At 62.3% G+C, this 24,680-nt stretch overlaps 1 protein-coding gene across 4 annotated transcripts in view; it reads right to left on the bottom strand.

Moving 5' to 3' along the window:
* Window positions 1–2,260: 2,260 nt before the first annotated feature.
* ANKS1A (ankyrin repeat and sterile alpha motif domain containing 1A) overlaps window positions 2,261–24,680 on the bottom strand; it is a 188,399-nt gene continuing 165,979 nt past the window's right edge. For 3 of the 4 annotated variants that reach the window (XM_036248246.1, XM_036248248.1, XM_036248249.1), the window contains 10 exons: window positions 13,057–13,155; window positions 12,161–12,313; window positions 11,969–12,076; window positions 10,825–10,989; window positions 9,633–9,758; window positions 9,353–9,424; window positions 9,088–9,174; window positions 8,500–8,637; window positions 6,710–6,880; window positions 5,697–5,816 (listed from right to left, as the gene is read on the bottom strand). In XM_036248246.1, the coding sequence (XP_036104139.1) occupies window positions 5,697–5,816; window positions 6,710–6,880; window positions 8,500–8,637; window positions 9,088–9,174; window positions 9,353–9,424; window positions 9,633–9,758; window positions 10,825–10,989; window positions 11,969–12,076; window positions 12,161–12,313; window positions 13,057–13,155 (1,239 nt within the window). Of the gene's footprint in view, window positions 4,490–5,696; window positions 5,817–6,709; window positions 6,881–8,499; window positions 8,638–9,087; window positions 9,175–9,352; window positions 9,425–9,632; window positions 9,759–10,824; window positions 10,990–11,968; window positions 12,077–12,160; window positions 12,314–13,056; window positions 13,156–24,680 lie in introns of those variants that run through there. The other variant, XM_036248247.1, reaches the window with a different exon arrangement.

The following is a 24,680-nucleotide window of genomic DNA, read 5'->3' as shown; positions in this document are numbered from 1 at the left end:
CATGTTGGTTCCCGTTTCCCACTGCGGGACGGGGAGCGCTCCCCACCAGTGCAGACAGCTGTCCCTGCCCTGCCAGGCTGTTCCTTTTCTGTTCTTCGGCCACAGAGAGCAGGCTTCTGTCCGGGCTTCGTCTGTGCCCACTGGTGTTTCTGCCGGGGGTTTTACTTGTAGTGAGTGAGAAGACTAGGGAAATACGTCTATTTCATTTTCCTGGGAGTAGACGTCCAGTTACTTTTGATAGCTGATGTCGAGTAGTCCTTTGCGACATGTGCTGCAAACATTTTCAATTTTTTAATGGTGCATTTTGCTATGAAGAAATTATTTTTATATAGTTTAATATATTGGTCTTAAAAAAAAGGATTCAGAGTTTTGTAACATGCTTGGAAGAACCTTTCACATACCAAGTTTTTGAAAAAGTCTCCCATTTTCTTGTAGCTTTGAGTTTCTTTTCTTTTTTACATTTAAATATGTGAGCCATCTGGCGTTTGTTTGGGGTAAGTAGGGACAGGGATCTCCCTGCACAGTTCCCACCTCCCGGCGGCCCAGTGTCTCAGCTCTGTTACTGGGTAATGACTGTGTTAGGTGTTAGGGAAAGTCTGCTTCGGTAACGGCTCGTTTGTAAGTTCCCAGCACCCGAGACCGGACAGGAGCAGTTACATGTCATCGAGGCGTCACTGAGCGACGGGCGTTCGGAGCTCTGGATGCCTTGGGTGTTACTGCCTGGTGCTGGGTCAGTCTGAACTGCAGGCACCGAAAGGCCTGCTGTCCCTGTTGCAAGGAGCCAGGTGGGCTCTGGACACCCTTCAGGGGCTGGGCTGCCGGGTGTCTCGAGCTGTCCTTGAAAGCGCTACAGTTGGCAAAGTTCTGCCTCCCTGGCAGCCTGGTCCCTGCTGAGTGGCTCTATCTCAGCCTACAGGAGTGATGCCCAGCTGCCTCGGCCCCAGAGCACCCATGAGGGGCAGGGGCGGGGGCTGGGTGACAGAAATGGCCGGTGGGGGAGAGGAGCGCACGGACGAGGCCTTGAGGGTCTGCCTGCCTGGTGCTCCACTCTACAGAGGAGCCTCCGGGGCCCGAGGACACCAGTGTGTGGGCCGTGACAGCAGTGAGTCGGAGGGAGGGGGGTTACTGGTGGGGGCAGGGGACAGATCTGTGTTGTTGAGGCTGCCCCACCCCTTTACTTCTTGGGGTCCCCCCTCTCCCTTCTGTTCAGATCCAGTTCACATTGGCTTGTGGTTCGGAACAGCATGCCCAGGTGCCCCATGTGAACAGGTCTGTGTCCCACCCAGCACGGCAGCCTGGGCTGGGCAGGCTCACAGGGCCTCGGGGACTGAGCCCCGGCACCGCGCTGCGGAGGAAGCCACACCAGTGGCTGTGGGGCTGGGCCCTCCACGAGGCTGGCCACCTTCCCAGTCGCAGTGCAGTTGGACCTAAGCCCTATTTGGAAGCAAGAACCTGGATCTCTGTCCTGTCTCTGCCGTGAGCTGGCTGGCTGGCGGGCTGAGGTCTCCCCGCTCTGGGCCGTTTCCCTCATAGACCCAGCTGGGTGCCAGGTTAGCTCAGTGACTGTGCCTCAAAGCCCTTTGCCGAACGGAACACATCGTGGAGACTGGGGACTGGGTGTTTGGTGCCGGGGGCTCTGAGGACAGCTTGCAGCCACCGGACTGGGTTCTGCGGTTCCCTCCTCTTGCCCTGGGCAGGTGCTCCAGCCTTTCCTTCCTCAGCAGGGATAACACGCACCCGGAACAGCACGAGGCTGGGACGGCTGCCTGCCGAGGCGCTGGCTGGTGTCACCTGGGCCTTCCCAAACCTGCCCCTCCTTCCCTGCACCCAGCTCTGGGAGCACCCCGTCCCTCGGGTCCCCACAGCCCCGGACTGTCTTGTGGCCCTTGCTGCAGGGCTCCAGGCCAATAGCTAGTGTGTGTCTGAAACGATCTCCGCACTCTGAGTTCTCAGGAAGACACTGCTTCCAGGGCCCTCGCTCCCCACGCTGCCTCGTGCGGACGGTCCACGTGTGGGGGTGGCCAGCCCAGGCCAGTGGTCGAGGAGCTGAGGCCAGGCCGTGGCCCATCCTGGGGCGGGGAGGGCGGTGCAGGGACCTCGAGCCTGACCAGGGCGAGGCAGAACGGCGGTCCTCCGGCCAGGGACGCTGGCAGAGCAGAATTCCCGGCCTCACCCTGGCCAGACAGCGGGCGACCCACCACCCAGCAAACAACCAGGACACACTCCAAAAACTAAAAAGAAAGGCTGGTTTCATGTCGCTTCTCATTTATTAATTCAGTCTGTTCTAAGTTGCACAGTTATGAAAATAACCACCGAAGCTGGGAGCCCAGGAATATTTACACTCCCACGCAGTGAGGTCCGTCTGCTGTCGCACAGATCGTCATGTTTGGTACCACAAGATGTTTGTAATTCAGACAAAGTTGGACAGATCGACAAGGATATGTACAGTAAAATAAAAGGAAGTCATTCAAGTATCAAAATACAGAGACAAAGATTAAATAACATTTTTATTACAATTCAGCCCCATTGCCACACAATGAGCAACAGTACTTTTGTGACAGTCACCTGGGGCCTGGGCATCTGACAGACCAGGTCCGACCAGCTCCCTAACGTCTGGGTGACCGTGACCAGCCGGCGGCCCGCGCGGCCCCCGCAGCCTGGTGCTGGAAGCCCAAGAGGGACGCGAGCGGCAGACGGCCGCCAGGAGGGCCGCCCTGCGCACGCAGCGGGCAAGCGGAAGAGGCGGCCAGAGAGCCCGCGGCCGGTGCTCAGAAATGCAGCCGGGTCTGCCCCACTGCGGGCTGAGAAGAGACTTGCAGAGGCAGGGCTATTCCCGGAAGCCTGTCCTCAACGTGGTAGCATTTCTGTCTCGGGAAGGGACAGTGCCTGCCCCAGAGGAGAGGGAGAGAGAGACCCAGTCCTTTCCTTCCGTGAATATTCAGAAATAAACCAACCTCAGAACCAGAGCCCGGAGCCAAAGCAGACCAGCCAAGGCTTTCTAATATGAAAATACCCTGAATAAATAAAGAAGACATAGCAGCTTCAAGGGGAATAAACACCTACATGTGACTTAAAAACGCTAGGCCAAAGGGACTCATCGTAGTGTCTAGTTTCTCGGCCCCACCACCGACAGCGAGAGGCGTCCTGGCCAGCAGAGACCGCAGCGCCACTTCACCCCCTCCAGTCCCAGCTCCCGGGGGAGGGGCTGGGCCTTGCACAGTGTGAGCTGACGGACTCCCCGCAGCCCCAGAGGAAGCAGCACGTCAAGTCAGGCTTCCAGGTGTCGAGGTTCCTGTTTAGTACCAAAAAGTAGGGGCTCTTCTGCCTCTGCTCCAGAGGGGAGGTGACGGCCAGGCCCCAGCGCAGGACAGCCCAGAGGGAGGCCCGAGGGCCCCGCTGCAGTCCTGGCCGCCCAGGAGCGCTCCCTGCCTGCTCGCCAGCAGCAAACTCCAACCCCCAACTTCCCGGGCCAGGGATGCACGGCGCGGCCTGCTCCCTGCTCTGAAGGGGCTGACGTGCAGCTGCGTGGTGGCCTCTGCCTCCCAGGGCTCAGCGCGCTTCTGCTGCACCCCAGGGGGGCTGACAGGGCAGGGGCCAGGGATGAGCCCACGCTGGGCATCCACGTGAGGCCCAATCAGACCTGACCAGACCCATCACGGATCCGCCCGCAGTCTTAGCTGGCCTACCCGTTCACGCCCCAAACCGAACTGCTTCTCTCCTTCCTGACTCAGCTCAGGTGGTCTGACCCACCGAAGGCTCGAAGGCTCGGGGCGGGCAGCCCAGGCAGCGGGTTAGAGACCAGGCGCGGCCGGAGCTCCAGGCGCTGGCTCGGACTTCATGGCACCAGGAGCTGCCTGCTCATCTCCGCCGACCTGCACCCTCACTTCTGGAGCCCCAGACACGGGCCAGAAGCCTTTGCTTTTGCCAAATGTCTCTCAGGCTGTGTCCAGGTCTAGAGGGGACACGTGTGCAGGTTGCAGGGAACAGTATGACTCGAGGGTTTGACACGCAGTCACCTGTGCCCCGGCGCCCACCCCTCCCCCACCCACAGGCACTGCCTTCTCGCCGACCCCCCGGACCTCACGAAATCCACCCAGGACAGAGGCTGGGCAGACCAGCCTTGCGCCCGTCTGTCTCCCTGTCCTCTTATCTAAGGTTGGCAGCTTAACCTAGAGGTTTCAGCCAAGTGTTAAAAGTTCAGTTTATAAAAAATTTTTTTCTATTAAAAAATGTGTTCTGGACAAGTCACATCTTGACCCTCTGGAGTCCAGTCTCCTTGGCTAGAGGCCCACAGTGCTCTGCGGCCAGGGCAGGGCGCTCTCGGCAAGACCGGAGGTGGCAGGCCCGGGCCAGGCGGCCAGGAGGAGGTGCTCCGGGCAGAGGCCGGCCTGGGGCTTCGGAGCTGCAGGTGAGACGGTGGTGGTGGTGGCGAAGCCTGTGCTCCCCACACCTGTGTGTCCGCAGCACAGCTGGTTCCTCAGTGGCTCAGCTTGGCAGAAGCAAACACAACGGGGGAGGAAAGGGTTAACCAACGGGCCTGCACAGGTGGAGGACAGGAGAGGGAACAGGAGGCAGAAGGGGAACAGGAAGCAGAACGGAAGGCCCCCCACAGCCCGCGAGCGTCCAGTCACCTCTGGCTCAGCGCACCTGCCTGGGAAGGCACAGGACCACCCTGCTTTGTCAACCTGGTTCAACGCTAAAGTCACCAGCGGCTTTCCCACTGGCCTACGCCGCGTCTGCACTGCTCCCTGCCGGGCCGCTGTCCCGTCTCCTGCCACCTGAGCGGGTGGCCCCGCGGCAGCATGGGCTTCTCCAGAGCCTCGACCCCTCGATGGATCGCGGCTGCCGACCTGCCTGTGGGAGGACCGCGCGGCCGGTGCAGGGACGGGGCTGGGTGTGGGCCGCCGCCTCTGACCCCACACTGCGGACAGTGTAGCTCTGGGAGGGGCGACGGGAGGTGCTCAGTCCAGGTCCCTGCCCTCGAGCAGCCTGGTTCTGGGAGGGAAGAGGGCACCGTGTGCGCTGGGTCCTACGGGGAGGCCTTCCTCCTCGGGGGGCTCGACTCCAGGCCAGCCTGTGACTCCCTGGTGGAGACGGGAGGGGCCGGCCACATGCTGTCCCGGCGCCCGACCGAGACCTGCCAAGGGAGGCCAGCCCACGGTGCTGGCGCAGCACATGTGCTCGGGGACACGGCCCTCGGCCCACAGGCAGCAGTCGGACCCTGGTCCAGCTAGACCGCCGAGCGCAGGGTGTCCCAGGGAGGCCAGCACGGGCGAGGCCGGGCGCAGGCCAGCTGAGCAGGGTGCAGGGTTCTGGCACCAGGTGGTCACAGTGACTGGTTGTGTCGAGAAGGGTGCAGGCAGAGAGCTGTTGGCAGCGGCACCAGCTGTGTGGACTCTGCCCAAAGACTGGCCCCGCCCTCGGACTCAGTGCCTGCCCGCTGAGGCTCCCGGAGTGTGGCAGGGCCCCTGAACCCTCTGAGCACCCGCCTCCAAGGCAACTCATCCCCCCAAGCTGTCCTCGCCCAGGGGTTCACAGTGTCCGGTGGTGGTGCAGGCTGTGAGTGTGCAGGGTCTGCAGCTACTGCCCAGAGCAGCAGGGCCCAGGGCGGGGCCTGCGTCAGCAGCTGGAAGGAGAGTGGAGAAGAGCAGAGAGACGGGGGCAAGGCACAGTGAGGCTCGTGGAGACGGGGGTGCTTAGAAGATAGTGGTCTCATACTTGGTGCTGAGGCTCCGCTTGGAGTCGGGTTTGGGGTCCACAACCCAGGAGACGCTGGCATGGGGCTGGGCATCTGGGTCCACGTCGGGCGGTTCCAGCTGCCAAGGAAGAAGGGAGAAGAGTCAGACGAAGCACTGTGCCGGCTGCCCCCCCACGCCAGGGCGTCTCAGACAGACCAGGTCAGACCAGCTCCCTAACGTCTGGGTGACCGTGACCAGCCAGCGGCCTGTGCAGCCCGAGGCTTCTCAAGCAGCCCCCGGAGCTGGTGCTGGAAGCCCAAGAGGGACGCGAGCGGCAGACGGCCGCCAGGAGGGCCGCCTCGGGGCCTCAGAACAGGCGGCTGTCCCAGGAATGCTCGGGGCTGTCCACCTCAAGGGGCCTCGCCGACCTGAGCACATGCCCCGAGCCCCAAGCTGGGGCCAGGAGGGGGAAGGGGTTTGGAAACCCAAGCCTCGGTCCCCTGCAGGGCCAGAGGGTTCACCCCGGGCATGACCACAGCGCACCCCAGCCTGAGGGAGGACACAGAACAAAGGGCTGAAGCACAGACAGGGACGGCAGGAGGGCGGAACAGGAAAGGAGGCCACGAGTCTCAGGAAGCTCACGGTCACTCCAGGAAGACTGACACACAGACACAGGAGACGCAAAGACCTTGACTCCGGGACTGACAGACGGCAGCGGGAGGTAAGAAGGACGATGGGTGGAGCAGGTGTGACAGTAACAACAGCGACTGTCGGGGGGCAGCGGCACCTGGGGCGCGAAGCAGACAGACAGACATGCCACGTCACGGGGCTCGCCGGCCACATTCTGCAGCCCCGTGGTGGACACACCCCGGTGCGCCAGGTGGACAGCTGTCCGCCACGTTAGGGGGCCTGCCCCCCAGGGGAGCACGTGCTGCAGGAGCCTAATGGGTCTCCTGAGGGGCCAGCTGCCTGAAGTGTGGGAGACCACCCACGAGCCCGGGTCAAGGGGAGCCTCGGCGACAGGCACGTACTGCTGACTTCCTCATGCCCACGCGCGGCTTAGGCACCGGTTTGGAAGATTTCGTCTCAACGGTCTCGGCTGCGGAGGCCCCCAGCGGCCTGGACTTCTGGGCCTGCAGCGCCAGCTGGTAGGCCACCTCGAACGCCTGCCCCAGCGTCAGGATGATCTCGTAGGTCAGGGTCTGGGAGGAAACAGCACCACTCAGCAGATGGAGGGAGGAGCCGCTGGACCTCACCCAGAACAGGGCACAGGGGACAGTCATTTCCACCGGACACTAGTCTCTGTCCCAAAGCAACGGACATATTAGGGAACAATCGAACCTAATACACATTCTGTTCCCTCAAGCGTGACCCCCTCAGGGAGAAACACAAGGGGAACGCAGACCTGCGCCCCGCTGGCCCATGTCTGGGGATGCCCGGAACAGGCCGCGGCAGGACGCCCTCGGCTCCACCCTGACCGGCTGCAGGCTGCCCCAGGGCCTGGGCTGCCCGGCCACCCCTGGTCTCCTCCGTCATCCCTGGTCTCCTCCGTTTCTGCTCCCTCCTCCCACAGCCACACTTCTGAGCTCAGGAGGGAGAGGACCCTGGTTACTGGGGTCCTCGTGGGCTTCTCAGCAGTTCGGTACAAATGGAATGGTCTCAGGGTTCCACTCAGTTCCTCTCCTCCTAACATCTCACTGGTCGAAGTTTCTGTGTGTGCCCTGGTGCCATGTCCCCACAAACACTGGTCAGATTGATTTCACTGGCCAGCGACCTTCAGGTGTGCCACAGAACTGCCCGACACGGGGGGTTAGAGCCGGGAGCACACGGGTGTGCCACAGAACTGCCCGACACGGGGGGTTAGAGCCGGGAGCACACGGGTGTGCCACAGAGCTGCCCGACACGGGGGGTTAGAACCGGGAGCACACGGGTGTGCCACAGAACTGCCCGACACGGGGGGTTAGAGCCGGGAGCACACGGGTGTGCCACAGAACTGCCCGACACGGGGGGTTAGAGCCGGGAGCACACGGGTGTGCCACAGAACTGCCCGACACGGGGGGTTAGAGCCGGGAGCACACGGGTGTGCCACAGAACTGCCCGACACGGGGGGTTAGAGCCGGGAGCACACGGGTGTGCCACAGAACTGCCCGACACGGGGGGTTAGAGCCGGGAGCACACGGGTGTGCCACAGAACTGCCCGACACGGGGGGTTAGAGCCGGGAGCACACGGGTGTGCCACAGAACTGCCCGACACGGGGGGTTAGAGCCGGGAGCACACGGGTGTGCCACAGAACTGCCCGACACGGGGCGGGTTAGAGCCGGGAGCAAGGCGGACTGGGCAGGTTGCTCCTCCGTCTTCAGAGCAAGCCCAGGAGGCTGGCACAGGCCATCCCCTTGCCTGGGGCTGGGAGTGCTGGGCTGTCTGGTGCAGCAGCTGCAGGTTAGGAATGAGCTCCTCTCCCTGAGGGTGACAGGGACCTGGACAAGAGTCTGGGGGGAGGAGACAGCCTGGGGCCTTGTCTCAGGGCAGACAGAGTCCTCTCGCTTGTCCAAGCCCGTGGGCAGCTCCCCTCAGCCCAGCACCTGCGCCCAGAATGAGGAGGAAAGTGGGCCCCGTGTCCCCACGAGGCAGGCACAGGGCACTGGGGGAGACAAAGGCCACGGCGGGCTGACACACTGGCCAGAAGCAGGAGAGCCTGTCCCCAGGACCCTGCACAAGCCGCCTTCCTCCTCTGTGCTTCATCTCTGCTGCACAGAGGGACCAGCGGGGCGGCTGCCAGGAGCCCAGCCCTCCCATCTGCCAGAGCGCGGCTCCACCCACCACGTCCACCGTGCTGAAGACGTGGCAGTAGTGGTGGCCAGTCTGCAGGTCCTTGGTGATGTAGGCGAAGGTGCAGAGGTCCTCCGGGTCCTGGGCCGCGCAGGAGATGTTCCGGATCTCGTGCTCCGCGATCACGTTCTGCTGAGGAAAGTGGGCCTGGAACCTCGACTCGAGGGCACCCTGCTGTGTCCAAGCCCGGTCGGCGGCCCACGCCACGGCCCACACCACGTCGTCTACTTCTTCGGTGGAGGCCGTGTCTAACCTCACCAGATTTAGGTTTGGGGTCTCCACCCTCGACTACGGCAGCTGGCAGAGTGAAATGCTCACATCCAATCCCCAGCCCAGGAGAGAGGGGTGTCCGAGGGGGGTGCCCAGCACGAGGAGTGTGGGAGTCCTGTGCTCACTAAGGGGCTCGCACCAGCAAAGGCCTCTGTGCACGCAGGCGGGTGAGGGCACCCATGCGGGGGGCACGCAGAGGTGGCCCTGACACGCACCCCGGGGCCAGGAGGTGTGGGTGCGTGAGAGACCAGCACCGGGCTGGGTGGGGCGGAGAGGAGCACGGGCTGAGGGACAGGGAGAGAAGTGCACCTTGTTGGAGGCATCGATGAACTTGACCCCTTTGTAGGTGATGGACAGGATAATGGTAGGGGTTTTCTTCATGTGCTCGGTGGACTTCTGTAGGAAACAGGGGTAGCCTGTGAACACCCCTTCTCAGGGCTCAGCCCCTGGGACCCACAGCCACCAGCCACATCCCCACCCTCTCCTGACGAAGGGCCCAGGTGGCTGTAGCTGGCACCCCCCTTTGCTGACTTCCGTCCCTGCCAGCCCCCCTCACCCCACAAAGATGACGCACCCGCATCTTGGCACAAGCGTCCTGTGTGGATTCTGTCCCTCGAAGGTCCTTGATCAGCATGGAGCCCAGGTACTGTGGGAGTGAGCCCGCCAATGTGGGACCCCAACCCAATGGCTCCCTCTCCCAGCGACTCCCTGCCCCCTGCCAGCCAGGAAGGCCCCACCCCAGGTGCTGGGAGTGTCTGAAGAGCCCTGAGCCTGGGGGGGAGGGCTGTGTGGGTGCGCACTGGGGGACAGGAAGCAGGGAGGCTGGCTGGGCTGGGAGGGCAGGGGAAACTCACATTGGCTTCATAACCACAGGACTCGAAGATGAGTTTTTCTGGCCGGTGTTGCCAACTCTGCACAGGGGCATAGGGGGCGGCAAGGCTGGGGGGCCGAAGGGTCAGCCCGGCTTCTCGGTGCCCTTCCTGCAGAGCACACAGGTCACAGGTCTGCCCACCCACCCCTCCAGAGGAGCGACTGGCTCCCCGCTCCCCGCGTGAGGACAGCAGAGGCAGCCAGCCATGCAAAGGCACTGTGGTAGAGGTAGGCACCAGAGACAAGGTGGAGAAACAGGGCGTACGGCACAGAAAGCAGGCTCAGCCGGGAAGGTTCTGTGACGTCTGAGAGGAGTCTTAATGGAGATGGGAAATGACCAAAACTACAGGGGAGACCAGGTCTGTGCGGGCAGCTCAGGGCATGAAGCAGGGGGAAGGCGCTAGGTTCCCGGAAGGAAGACTCGTCCCAGCCTGGGCCCTGGGTCTGGTCCTGGGGTGAACACTGAGCACCCACAGCCCGGGCAGCAGTGGGGACGGGGTGGGGCCCCCTGCAGTCCCTGCGTGGCACAGCGGGCCCCTGCCTCGGGCACTCGTGGAAGGATGGGGAGGAGGGCCAGACCCAGGAAGTGGTCACGACTCCCATTCCCAGCAACGTGCAGTCTCCGGGCTGAGCAGCCAGAGCGCAGATGACATTCCCTCTAAAGCTGATACAAATCACAGCCTTGCTCGCAGAGGCAGGGAGAGGCCCGGACCCAGACGTGAGAAGTGTGAATTCAGAGGAGAGGAGTGAAGCTGAAGTTCACCCACAAGGGCCGAGGGCACCCGACCTGGAGGGCAGCTCTGATGCACAACGGCAAGCGCGGGGGTGCAGCTGAGTGGGGACGCCCACTGGGCTACAGAACAGCAGGAAGAGCTGAGCTGAGCAGGCTGCAGGGGGAGGGGCGGGGGGACAGGAAGTCTGGGCAATGGGCAGGGTCAGGATGAAGAGGCCAGGGCAGGGCTGAGACGGGAGGAGCTCAGGGGCGGTGGCCAGGGGGCCTTCTGCGGAGGGAGGGCCAGGCCACACAGACGCGGGAGGCCTGGCACAGAGGCTGGTGTCTTTCTACCGCTCCCAGTGCCAGCCCAGCAGTGCCCAGCAGGGGGCCGGGGCTCGGAGGCCCTCTCTTGCCCAGAGGAACAAGGGGACCCCTGCCTGCAGCACACCCCTCCTCCCCACCTGGATTCTGAAGCGCTCCACTCGAGAGGGTGCTGCAGGGTCAGGAAGGCTGTCGTGCCGCCTTCTGCCCGCGTCCGCAGGAGGCAGCAGCAGGTCGGCGGACCGCACGGTGCCCGAGTCATTCTGGCTCAGGGGGGATGACGTCTGGGACAGCAGGTCTTGGCACTGCAGCAGGGACAAGTCCAGGGGAGACGGGGCCGTCAGGCCAGGGCCGAGGCTGCAGGGGTGAGCAGTCCCGGGGCTGCTCCGGGCCCTCAGGGCGGCGCAGTGAGACAGGACAGGTGCGGGCCTGGGAGGCACCCCATGGCTCGCTGGGCCCAGCCTGGGCACAGACAAAGCAGCCAAATTCTTGCTGGAACCAGGGAGCCCCGACTCCAGTCCCGTGGGCAACTGAGCACCCCCAGTTCACTAGCGCACCCCCTGGCCTGGAGCTGCACAGGAAAAGGGGTTCCAGGGCTGGGACGTGCTTCCACTCTGGAAGGTCAACGATCTGCCACATCGTGGGTCTGGGGGAACCTGCTGCCCTGGGAGCCGGGACCAGAGCAGTTTCCACGGCTGAGCGCCGGCCGCGCGGCCCTCAGAACCAGCCTGCCCAGCTCCCCACGTGCAGGAGGAGGACAGAACAGCACCCACTTTCTGAGGCAGCTCAGCCCCGAGGGCTGGGAGACAGGCACCCCGGACCACCTGCTTTTGCAGCCAGGAATTACCTGGCTGGAGCCACAGAGCACCTGAGGCTGTCACAGGTCTCAGCCACCCAGCCCGCCACAGGAATCTTCCTCCAGGAGACTGGGGGCGAGGGACCAGGTCCTGCTGTGTGTTCCAAGCTTTGTGTCAGGCTCAGGTTCATGTCACACTGTCCGGAAGGGGCTCCTCCGGCCCCTGGCTGCCCCGCCCCCGAGCGTAGCTGCCTCCTCGCTCAGACCTGCCGCCCAGCCCGGGACTCGAGGTTGGATTCCTGCTTCTCCTAGCACTGTCTTTCCTACGTACTCCTCAGATGGGAGGCACCTGACTGATAAATAACCAGCCCAAGCAAGCGCCTGGGGCAGAGGTGCAGGCTCCTCTGCCCCTCTCTGAAGAATTCCTAATCCTCCTCCCACTTCCTAACAACACAGCACCCATGGGCCTGTCCATGCCTCCAACTCACTCTCAGCTGGGAGAACCGCGGGGGCTTCTGGGGCGGCTCCTCGTACGGCCTGTCCGCGAGGGAGGCGATGATGCGCTTGCGATGGCCGAGCAGGTGGACCTTCAGGACCTGGGTGGGAGGAGAGCGGCGGTCAGCCGGCGGCTGGCCTGTCCCCTCTCAGCTGGCGGCCCAGGGCCTGGCTGCGCTGCTCACGTTGACGAGCTCCAGCTCCCAGAGGTTCTTCACGGTGTCGACGGAGCTGTAGCCACTGGACAGGAAGGAGTGGACGTAGTCCTGCAGCCCCAGGGAGTCCAGCCAGGAGGGCACTGATGGGGGGCTGTTCCCGTCGCAGCCCAGAGCCTTCACCTGCGGGGCAAGGAGGGGGCGGGGCGGCCAGCTCAGCACTCCCGGACCACGGAGACCCCGGCCGGCTCACACAGCCACACCAAGGCCACCGCTGGGGTAGGCACAGGCCAGCTTCTGGGTCCGTGGCCCCAGCCCCGAGTCCCTCCCTTTGACAGCCCTTTCCACTGTGGCTCGGTCTCAGGTCCCCCTCTGGGACCACCACGGCCTGCGGGGACTGGGGAAGGTGGCCCCACTAAGTAAAGCTAGGTGGGGCAGGGTTTGCAGAAGGCCCCCCCCTGTGTCTGAGGGGGTCATGTCCTGGTGGGACGAGGAAACACAGGGTCTGGGAAGCAGGCACCGGCCTCACTGCTGGGACTGGTTCATGCTCCCTGGGCTCCGGCGAGACGAAGGGAAGGGGCACTGGACTCGGTGCCAGCACAGCGGCGAGGCCCACCGGCCCCTGGCCCCAGGGGAGTCCCAGGCGGGCCTGCTCTCGGGTGCTTCAGGGGACCGAAGGGGCCTCTGTGAGCCGAGCCTGTGGGCACCAGGCTCCCACACCAGGCAGATGCCTGCACCCGTCCTTAGGCCAGACCCGGTCCTCACTGTCCCTTTGGGCCTCGGGACTGGGCAAAGATGAGAACAGGACTCTGCCGCCCTCTGGGTCCCCCAGGATGAGGGCAGACACCCCAGAGCAATCTGCACACCCAGACCCCAGCTCGCCCCGGCTCTGGCAAAGGCTGACGCTGCAGAGCTGTGGGCATCACCTTGGGTAGGGAGCGTGCGGCCTGGAGCAGCTTCCGGCGGTGCTGGGGGTCACTGATGCCGATCTCCCGCAGGTCCTGCTCTTCCATCACGTTGGGCCCCTGGGAGCAGACAGGGGAAGTGAGGGCCTCGGGTCGGCCTCCGCACCACATTCTTCTCTTCCGCTGCAGGCACCAACAGGGAGTGAGACCCAGGTGCCAGGGAGGCCAGGCCAGGCAGCGAGAGGCGTGTGCGCACAGCAGAGCCTGCCCAAGCCGCCGCGCCCACCTGAGCGCACCAGGTGAGCACCGCAGGCCCTGGGGACACTGCACACCCAGCCAAGGCAAGGACAGGCGGAAATCCCAAGCTTCCTCACAAATGACTATAACTTAAGCCTGTGACCATCACCTCAGTCGGGTAGCTGGTGACAGGGGCGGGCACCCAAGGCACCAGCCTCACCCTGAGGAGAGGAGTCTTGGGGGGATGGTAATGAAAAGGCGTCCCTGCTCTAGGGAGGGCGGGTCCAAGCGGAGCCCACTGCTCAGCACGAGCGGGCGGTGACCCTCCCACGGCACGCCACACCCGTGCGTCAGGTTCTGTTCCAGTCCACAGAGGGCAGAGGTGCCGCACCTAGTGGAGGAGCTAGATCGGAGCAGACGGACCCTGCTCCCTGCTGAGCCCGTGGCAATGCCTTTTACTGATTCACGGCAATGTCCATCACCAGACAGGTGCTTTCAGATTACGGAACAGGAGGATTCACGGGTCCGCCCCCTCGGCACAGCAGTCACCTCTGCCCGGACGCCATCCAGGGCCCGGGGCGCGCACGCAGGGGCAACACCGCTCACTCTCCCGGAGGTGGCTCTCGTGCTCCTGTGACACCTGGTCTCGCCGCCCAGCCCGGGAGCAAGCTCTGCACAGCACTGCAGACCTGCCTCACTCTGAAGCTGCGTGGCGCCCAGCTTGTGGACAGACCACGGATTACGCAACCAGTTTCCTCCCAAGGATGGGTTTCTGACGTCTGCGTCGCTTCTGGGGAGACCACCAGAAGAGACCACTCAGTGGAACGTGAGCACCCGTCCAACAGAAGCACATGCCCAGCGGTGGTGTGGCGCCTGCTCCTGTGGTCGGACACTGTGGAGGGGCTCACCCCAGCACTTCCTGTCCCGCAGTGGTGACCCTGCAGGGGGCCCGAGCATCTCTTCCCGCTTCTCCACGGCGTGTTCTCACAGCTCTGCCCTGTGCCGTGTCCTCCAGGCTTCACCTCCCCCACCTCCTGGCGGGAGCTAGTCACCCCACTTCACAGCTCGGCGCACGGCCCGGATAGCACCGGCCACCGCGGGCCTCATGGCGCGTAAGCTCGGCCGCGGGCGTGGGATCGGCCTGCGCCTCCCTCTGTGCTCGTCTACGCAGCTGTCCGTCTACGCAGCTGTCCGTCTTCTGGGCGTGAGTCACAGGGATGCTTCCCAGAGGAAGGAGTCAACCTTTTCCGTGTGGCAGGGTGGACACTGTGGTTTCTCGGACTTCTCACTAGGCCTGCACAATTCCCCAGTGGGCTTCTCTGTGGGCTGAGAAAGACCTCCCTTCGCCGGGATTTATAACAATTCTCCCACATTTCTCCCTGTAATCTTGCAGTTTCACAGTCTACAGGGGACTCCTACCTAGAGTCCTACCTAGAGTTCGTTTTGGTGTAAGGTTGGGGTCAGGATCGCCCCATTCTCCCAGGCAGCAAGCTGTCCATCGCGTGAGTGGACTGTCTCCCCACCCATCTAACAGGCCCGACATGGCCAATTCCTGATTCCAGGGCTCTTTCTGGACTAGACTCTACTGAGGGAGGCACTGCTTTCACAGATGAAAGAGGGAAGTCCTTGGCCAGCTCCTCCAGACGTGACCTCCTGCGGTGGCTACGGGCGCAGGAGCCGCAGCGCACACCCCTGAGCTGGGACAGGGACCGGGGCCTGCAGAAGGTGCCTGGGCCAGGCCGGCTGCCAGTTCCTACGCTGACTGACCCCGGCGTCACCACTGCCATCCTGCACCCTCTGGGCCCAAACCCAGGTGTGCTGAGGGGAGAGGCAGGGGGCAGACACCTGCCCAGACTGCTCTACCTGATCATGAGGACACCGAGCGAGGACCTGCCCCGAACCAACAGTGAACCTCGAAGAGGGTGCTCCACAGTATTTCCGACCTCCTGCTGTGACCCGGCATTTACTCATAAGCTTTCAGTAACCGACCCGGCAGGAGAATGGGCACCTTTGAGAAGGAGGCAGCAAAGCAGAAACAAAGGGGATCATGGGAAATCAAGCAAACAGTTGCCAGAGACGCCCTGGACACAGGCAGGGCCTCCTACCGCCTGAGCCTGCCACACCCGTGTCCTGTGGGACGGTCTGAACAGACATTAGTTTTTAATATATGTACATACACATATATTTAGTTTGAATATATATATAAGTATGTAATAGTAACATTAATATATCTATCTACCTACCTACCTACCTATGTATTTTATCCTCACCCAAGGACATTTTTGCATTTATCTTCAGATAGAGCAGGAGGGGAAGAGGGAGGAAGAGAGAGAGAGAAACATCAATGTGAGAAAGACACATGGACTGGTCGCCACCCACAAGACCTCAACCAGGGCCGGGGACAAACTGCAACCGAGGTACATGCCCTTAGCAGAACCGAACCTGGGACTCTCTAGTCCATGGGCCAATGCTCTAACCGCTGAGCAAATTGGCCAGGGCTATTATGTACACACACACACACACACACACACACACACACTACAAATCCTCAAAGGCAAGAAACTTCATTCTGGAACCGACCACACCCTCTCACTAAGGGAGAAAGGAACCAATGCCGTCCACTCCCTCACACTAACAGTCACCAAGACTGACCACATGCCAGGCTGCTTGAGTTCTTCGTGAGTTAATAATTAGGGAGCAAACAAAGTTGATCGGCTCATTGGCCAAAGCATTTCCGTCAGTAGAGATTTTTTTTAGATTTAACCGATTCGGCGTGTAGGTGAATCTGACAATGTAACCAATCAGCACATGGCAGGCTGGGCTGTCCCTGAGGGAGGTGGGCCGCGGCCTCCCCATGCGCTGGGCTTCAGCCTCCGCTTCCTGCCGCGGGGTCCTCCTGCTCCGCGGGCAGCACACCGGCAGGGACCAGCCCGCACGGTCCTCAGGGCCACTGGGCGCTGGGGCAGGGCGAGCGCTCCTGGGCCCCTGCTGCTCTGCGGGGAGGTGCGTGCACGGATGCAGACGGGGTCCCCACACGCCCGGTGCTGTGCCTGCATTCCATCGACCACCTGAAAATTCTGCCAACTAACATCTGAGGTAGAAACCGTCCACATTACACAAAGAAACAGGCTCCGACGACCAATGGGACTCATCCGAGGTCGCAGAGCGCATGAGCGAACGGCAGAGGGACAGTGAGACCTCCACCTGACAGACTCCTGCAGCTCGGGCTCCTCCAATTGCTGGGGCGGGGGTGGGGTGTTGGACACAAAGCAGAGTGGAAGGTAAGGGCAGTGGCCGGGGAACCGCAGGGCTGGGACATGCCCTTCCGAGTGGGAGAAGCCCGCTGCCCGGCACCCACCAGGGCCTCAGCAGGTGCCCTCCCTGGGCCCCCCTTCCCCCTCCCTGCCCCCCCTTCTCTACCCCTGGGGGGCAGCAGGGCTTCCTCTTTAACTGAACAGAGCCCCACTTCTTAGTGCAGACAGATGGGGGGAGGGCTGGCCAAGGCGCACCGTGAAGGACAGACGGTCAGGACACGGCCCAGGCCCGATGTCCAGGGACCTGGAGCAGGCTGCCAGGGGAGGCCAGCCGGCCTGTGGGGCTCAGAGAGGGGCAGGGCGAACGTGCCCCGAGGAGCGGCACCTCGTCAGCACTGTCCTTCCTCGATGGGCCCCGTGAGCAGCAGAGCCTGCGTGGCGACTGGGAGTTTCCCTTCCGTCAGCCCACTCACGTCCGCGCTCTCCCCTTCCTGCCAGGGCCTTCCCCGGGCCCCAGCGCCAGGCCGGGTGGGCTGAGCGGCCCCTGAAGCCCCAGGTCCCTGGGTGTAGCGACAGAGGGCAGAGGGGCCTGCAGGAAGGGCAGGGTCTGGGTGGGGGCACTGGGGGCCAGGGGCTTCCTGCAGGGCAGGGGCGGAGACGGCAGAACCACCTCTGGGAGCTGGGACAGTCCCGCTCCAGGCAGGAGGGAGGGCTAGGCGGACGGTCCTTCCTCCTCCGGGGCTCTGTTTGTCTCCAGTCTTCTTGACCACGATTTTAGGAGGACAGTCCTTTCAGATCTCGAAAGGCATCTCACTTGTTAACATTTGCTGGAAATTTCTTTATCTGCTGGAGTGCTGGACTGGTCTCCATTCAGAACCAGAAGAGGACTAAGAAGGAACGTTTGGGGGAGCTGGCCCCTGCTGTGGACCCTCTTGGCCAGCGGGAGGGCGGGTGAGTCCCTTGTGGAGGGCGGGGGAAGGGAGCGGTCCTGCTGGGGCAGAGGGAAGCCTTCCCAGTGGTTAGTTATGAGGAAGCTGAGGTTCATGGGGGGAGGGTGACTTGCCTGAGGTCACACAGCCCAGTCCCTGCGTATTCAGGGCACAGAGCTGCCCCTTTCGTAGCCAAACAAGAACCGAAGCGGAGGGCAGTCACTGGAGCTTCACCCCGAAGACGGACTGTTCCCAGGCACACAGGGCTCAGTCCCTTGGCAAAAGGTGACCCGGAGGTGCCCTGAGGGCCACGGAATCTACAGGAGCCCATGCTCTGCCCACCTCCCACCACACAGGCAGCGCAGGGGCGAGGATGCCAGCCACCACCGAGCCCCCCTCCTGTCTGAGCCCAGGGCTGAGACCTATGGCCAAAGGACATTTCGGCCCTTCCTCAAGGGAGACAAGCCCTCAGCATGGAGGTGCTGGGTGGACAATGGTATGAGGTCTGGGGACCAGATTCCTCGCTGGGCTCTCCCGGGACAGCCCAGCCTGCCCCTCCTCCCACCAGCGGGGAAGCTGGGACCCAGCAGGGGACAGTGTGATAAGCCCCTGAAGACCATCCCTCCAACCTCCCACTCCCCAAACTCAGCGTTACATAGCAACCAGAGCACAAGGGCAGGGCCACCGGCAGCCTGGGGAAGCTCACCTTCTGCACAGGGCGTGACAGCAGGGCCCTGCACCCCTCCTCTCCCCGGGCCCCTCTCCCCAGCCCCCTCTCCCCAGCCTAGGATGGTCTGCACGGGGAGACAGGTGCACTCGGCCCCCTCCCGCCTGGCCCAGCCCCAGGGTGGTGTGGGCAGTGCAGCCCTGGCCTCAGAGGTGCTGCTGGCTTAGACCAGGTCCTGCTCCGTGTGCAGTGACCTGCACCCGACGACCGTGCCGGCAGTGTCCTGGGGACTGCAGACAACCACCTGCAGTGGAGGAAGCCAGCGTCCCGTGGCGGGTTCGAGCCTGGGAGCCCATGCACTGGAGAGTGTGGGGAACCCTGGGGGGCGTGCAGCACGTCGGGGGGGAGCAGGCTCCCCCTCCGGGCCAGTGCCCAGTCAGCCCCTCTGGGACGGGCTCCTCTCAGCGCAGCACCCTCTCAGGCTGAGCAGTGGTGACGGGGTTATCACCTCCCAGAAGGTCCCAGACTCCCTCTCCTCAGACTATCCCTCGGTCCTCTCCCCTGCCACCAGTCTACAGCAGAGGCTGCCACCTGTGGGGGGAGAAGGAACGGGACAGAGCGGCTGGCCCAGCAGGGCCGCCTCTGTCTCCCCACGGCCCCTGCCCCTGCAGCCCCACCTCCACTCCCAGTCCCTCTGGGTCTGAGGGGCAGGGGCCGTGGGGAGACAGAGGCGGCCCTGAATTGAAAGAGGGGTATGTGATGGGGTGGGGGCTCAACAGGGACATGCCTGAAAAGTACAAATTAAGACCTTAGGAGCAGATTTCTTGAACAAGGGCGGGGAGGAGCAGCCTGGCGAGGGGACTGTCCTCACAGTGCACTGATCCGGGGCTGCTCCCAGGGGAGGAGCCGCTGAAGCTCATTAACAAATGCACAGCTCAGCTGGAGAGACCCAGGCCTCCCCTCTCGTCCTTCCCGTCCCCTCCCGTCCCCACCTGTCCCCAATGCCTCCCTGGGTCAGTGCGATATTCACACCTTCCAAGTGATGGGCGTGCCTGGCCCGGTGGCTCAGTCGGTTAGAGCATCGTCCTTATTTGCCAGGGTTGCGGGTCCGATCCCCAGTCAGGGCACACACAAGCAGCAAACAATGAGTGGGAATAAGTGGAGCAACAGATCAATGTCTCTGCCTTCTCTCTTTAGAATCCAAAAACCCATATAGGTTTCCACTGGGCCCTGCCTCTCTCTCTTCCCCACATTAAGACAAATGGCTTTTCTGAGTAGAAAAAAACGGAAAAGAAAGCACGAAGGAAAATGTAAAAGCCACCCTGACTTTATTACCTCAGGGAGAAAACACAGGGTTATCCTTTTGGTGTATTTTTTAGTGAATTAATATTTTTTAAAAAGACTGGGATCACTACTACCATTTTGGTATTTTTCTTAGCTTTTATATTTTTAAATTTTAGCAATACTGGGATTGCAGTTTACACGTTGTTTAGCCTGCTCCCCCTGCCGATGTGCTGCACACCTTCCCCCGCGGCTCCTCCCCGAGCAGTGCACTGAGCACTCGCCAGTGCATGGGCCCCCAGGCTCGAACCCGCCATGGGACGCTGGCTTCCTCCACTGCGGGCGGTTGTCTGCAGTCCCCAGGCCACTGCCGGCACGGTCGTCGGGTGCAGGCCACCACACACGTAACAGGACCTGGTCTAAGCCAGCAGCGCCTCTGAGGCCGGGGCTGCACTGCCCACACCACCCTGGGGCTGGGCCAGGCGGGAGGGGCGCGGGGCTCTGCTGCTACAGCGGCGGCCCAGAAATCTCAGCCAGCTCCCCGAGGACTCCTGTCCAGGGGCTGAAGGCTTTCTGTGCGGCAGCCCCTATGGGACTCGGCTGCGAGATGAAGGATGAGAGAGTGCTGGAGTTGGAGCTGGGTTCAAATCCTGACGCTGCAGCTCAAGGCTCAGAACCCAGTCCACGACACCCACCAGCTGCCTCGCAGGGTCCCTTAGGGCTCCCGGGCGCTGAGCTCGGCCTGCCGGCAGGAGTCCCAGGGACTCCTGTGTTCAGCATCCGCCCTGCCTCCCCTGGGACTGTCACAGAACTTCCCCCTCACCTCTTCCCCCTGCTCACCACACTCAGCAACAGCCTTGACCCCCTCCCTTTTCTCTCCTAACAATCCCCAGCCCAGCCCTCACTCAGAGAGGGAGAGCTTGATGATGACGTAAAGGGCAAACACATGACCTTACCCCCAGGACTTTAAGGGAATTGCAAGAACTAGCTGCTAATAGATAACCACTGCACTGTGCAGACAACCACTGCACTGTAAAGACGACCACTGCACTGTACAGGTAACCACTGCACTGTGTAGATAACCACTGCACTGTACAGGTAACCACTGCACTGTGTAGATAACCACTGCACTGTACAGACGACCACTGCACTGTACAGACGACCACTGCACTGTACAGGTAACCACTGCACTGTGTAGATAACCACTGCACTGTACAGGTAACCACTGCACTGTGTAGATAACCACTGCACTGTACAGACGGCCACTGCACTGTACAGGTAACCACTGCACTGTGTAGATAACCACTGCACTGTACAGGTAACCACTGCACTGTGTAGATAACCACTGCACTGTACAGACGACCACTGCACTGTACAGACGACCACTGCACTGTACAGGCAACCACTGCACTGTGTAGATAACCACTGCACTGTACAGGTAACCACTGCACTGTGTAGATAACCACTGCACTGTACAGACGACCACTGCACTGTACAGACGACCACTGCACTGTACAGGTAACCACTGCACTGTGTAGATAACCACTGCACTGTACAGGTAACCACTGCACTGTGTAGATAACCACTGCACTGTACAGGTAACCACTGCACTGTGTAGATAACCACTGCACTGTACAGACGACCACTGCACTGTACAGATGACCACTGCACTGTACAGACGACCACTGCACTGTACAGACGACCACTGCACTGTACAGACGACCACTGCACTGTACAGACGACCACTGCACTGTGTAGACGACCACTGCACTGTGTAGACGACCACTGCACTGTACAGACGACCACTGCACTGTGTAGACGACCACTGCACTGTGTAGACGACCACTGCACTGTACAGATAACCACTGCACTGTGTAGATAACCACTGCTTTGTGTACACACAAACTGCTTGCTCCCTCAGGCATAACAGCTGGCTGCAAATATCTGCTTCTGTACTGCTTGCTTCCTCCCATACCATGAACCCAAATTCCTTACCAGGGGCTAAGACAACTATATAAGCAACCCTCCCCCTGAGCTCGGGGCTGCTCTCTCCCCTGCGTAGGATGGGACAATCGCCGTGCGGCTAACAAAGCTCTCTTCATTTGAACCCAGTTTGGAGTCTGAGTCTGGTCTGTCTCGTTGTTCTACAACAGTGAGAGAGCATCCGGCCCAGAGAAGACGAGGATGAAGCACCAATGCCACAGGCTCCCGGACCCTGACGCTGGAGGCCCACCCTGCCCATCAACTTCAGAAGGGCTCTCGAGGTGTTAGGGAAACTCTTTTATGGAAGCAATTCCCCTTAGGACCTTGTCCTCCCAAGAGGTCCCTGGTGGCCATTCCCTCTCTTCCAGGCACAGCACAGGTCCATCCATCTGCTGCCCGCCCCCAACATCTGTCTTCCTGAGGCCTTGTCAGAGGGCCAGGTACCATATTCACCCCCAAATCAGCAGTGTATAGATTAGCTAGGCCCAAGCCAGGTTGGGGTCAAAGGGCTTGACTCCAAGACCACCCAAAGCAGCTTGACCTCCTGGAGACAAGGACAAAGCCAGTGCCTGCTCCCTGCCAGCCCTCAATGCAGGGAAAACACCACCTCACATCTTAGGTCACGGTCAGCGCGGTTAGTGTCGCCACAGGGAGCAGGGTGCCCCCGGCAGACCTCATGCCCCACGAAGGGAGCAGTACACAAGGGCCCCACGAGACCCGGACGGGCAGGGAGGCCGAGCCACCTGCCCAGAGTCACAGAGGGGACCGGGAGGAAAACCCCGCCTCCTGCCTCCCCGCCCAGCTCTCTCCTGAGGAAGGGGAACCTTGAGTTTCTTTTGTGCTTCCTCTGTCCAGTTTCCTATCGGCGCCCTCGGCCCTGGGGCTCCATGAGGGGAGGGCAGGGGCACCCGTGTCCCGACCTGTGGGGGGGCGGGGCAGCTGTAGGTCCAGAAGGACATCGTGGGCCCCAAGCCAGGGCCGAGGGCATGCCCTTCCCGGCCCCCAGCGCACAGTGGGTGGGAGGTGTCTGCTGACCCAGGCCCTGGCTCCTGCCAGGGTCCAGCTCCGGGCACTGCTCCTGCCAGAACAGGGGCTGCGGGGAGGCACCTCTGGGCCCAGGAGACCCGCTTCCGGCCACAGCTCAGCTGCCCGCTTGCGGAACAGCCTTGGGGAAGTGACTTGATCCCGGAGTCCTGAATGTGGTGTCTGTGGACCCCAGGAGCCCGCAGGTGGGCTTCAGGGAGGCCCTGAACCCGAGTCATAACTGACACTCGGTGTTGGGGAGACTGCACTTCACCGACACAGCACCAGGCCCTGCCCTCGGGGTTCCTAAACAGAACGCAGTGCCCGAGCCAGGCCCCCGCGGCCGTCACGCTGCGCCAGCACCAGGACTATGAACCTGGTCGCCGTCCGATTCTGTCTTAAAGTGCAGTTGAAAGAGCAGAGGTGAGAACAGTGCTCAGACGTCCCTCTGCGAAGGGGGCTGGAGAAGGCCAGAGGCACACAGCGCCCGGCTCCTGAACAGCTCCAGGGGGCCGGGCAGGGGGGGCGGGGGAAGGAGAGCACGCAGGCCGGAGGGGCCCGCAGCGTGCCGTCTCAGGGTCGGAGGGCCAGCAGTGATGGGAACAGCTGGTGCACATCAGCCCCAGTACACAGAGGTGTTCAGTCCCCAAGTGACCACAGCATCAGTCAGTCCCAGAGGCAGGACCCACACTGTCTGGGGTTCCTCTCTCAGCTCCCGCCTCACAGGGCAGGGACCACTTGCAGAGCAGCGAGGTGGGGGGCAGGCTGGGGGGAAGGAAGCTGGGGCGCGGAGGGGGCATGGGGACCAGGGAGGGCAGCACCTCCCCTCGAAGCGGGAGGGAGGGAGGCAATGGTCGACGTCGGAGGAGGGCAGCCAGGTAGGAACCCGAGGGTGCAGCCCCTCACCTGGGACAGGAGCAGGAAGGCAGCTCAGGGTCTGGGGCCTGGCTGGAAAGAAGGACCGGCTCCAGGAGCTTGTGTTTCTCAGCTCTCAGGACCGGCTGCAGTCACCTGTCCTCTCGGACAGGTGGGAACAGGCTGGCACGGCCTCAGAAACAGACAGGAAACAGTGGAGCATCTGCGCAGGGCAGGTGCCCTCGGAGAGCAGACGGACGGAGCCCTCCCAGATCTGGCTGTAGGAGGCGCCAGGCCTGCCACTCAGTCTGTTTCTGGCTCCAGACTCATTTCCATTCTCCGTTTGCCCGTCCTCACTGCACAACCCCCCACCTGCCCACCCTCGAGGGTGCAGGGGCTCTCTGCCTGGTGAGGGGCACAGCCAGAGGACACCCCCCCCCCATGCGGCCATCAAGGCCCCTGCAGGCTGGCCTGCCCACCTCTCCTGCCCCATGCGCAGTCAGCGCGGGCCTCTCACCGGCCTGGCCTTTCCCTGCAGTGTTTCCAAGTCCCACAGCCTCTGCAAAACCCCAGGACAGCGAGCGTAACCAGAGGTTCAAAGTTGGGCAGATTGGGGCTAGGCCCAGGCTGTGCCCCCACCCTCTGGGCCTGAGCGCCCAACTGCAACTCCACCGACAGGACCCCAGGGTGGTGGGGCAGCTGGGCAGCAAAGGGCCAACACTGGGCCAGACGAGGCTGTCCTCCCTCTGCCGCTGCAGCACCCACAGGCCTCGCCGGACTGTTTTACCTGCCTTGTGTTCCCAGCTGGACCACCACCTTGCCTTTCGATACCCACAGTACTGACTTTCCGGATTTCAGTCCACTCGTTGCAGAGAATGCAGGAACTGTTACATTCCAGAGCAGGAGAGGAGGCCGCCCTCGTCCCAGGATACCACCGAACAGTCTGACATCCTCCCTGGACCTCTGGGCACAGATGTTCTCTTTTTCATGCTGCATGTGGATTTCTGTACACCAATTTCTTCCTCAACATTCCAAAGTGACTGTTTTCCCATCTCAGACATTCTTCAGAGCGTATTTTTAACGTCCACGTAATGCTCCAGCATCAGGGACACGACCCTTTACTCAGTCAACATCTGCACGCAGGGAGGTCCGGCCGAGTCCCAGACATGAGTCCTGCGCCAGCCTGCTTGGGGCTGGAGCTGCCTGCCACCAGTGACCTCCCTTTCCTAAGAAAGCCCATTTCCTGGGCATGAGACTCGTGGTGAAAGAGGCTGCTGGCGGGTGCACGAGCCAGTGTGGTGAGCCGGCCATCTGGTGTCAGCCCCACCCAGCCCAGGGAGCACCCGGTCGCCCCCACTCTGATCATGACCCAGACCCCTGCCCATCAAAGGCCCCTTCTGCCTGCCAGCAACAGAG

This window comes from Molossus molossus, unplaced genomic scaffold (assembly GCF_014108415.1).
Source record: "Molossus molossus isolate mMolMol1 unplaced genomic scaffold, mMolMol1.p scaffold_m16_p_8, whole genome shotgun sequence".
In the NCBI taxonomy this organism is placed as follows: domain Eukaryota; kingdom Metazoa; phylum Chordata; class Mammalia; order Chiroptera; family Molossidae; genus Molossus; species Molossus molossus.
Note: the sequence above shows the minus strand (reverse complement) of the source record. Positions and strands in the feature narration are given on the sequence as shown.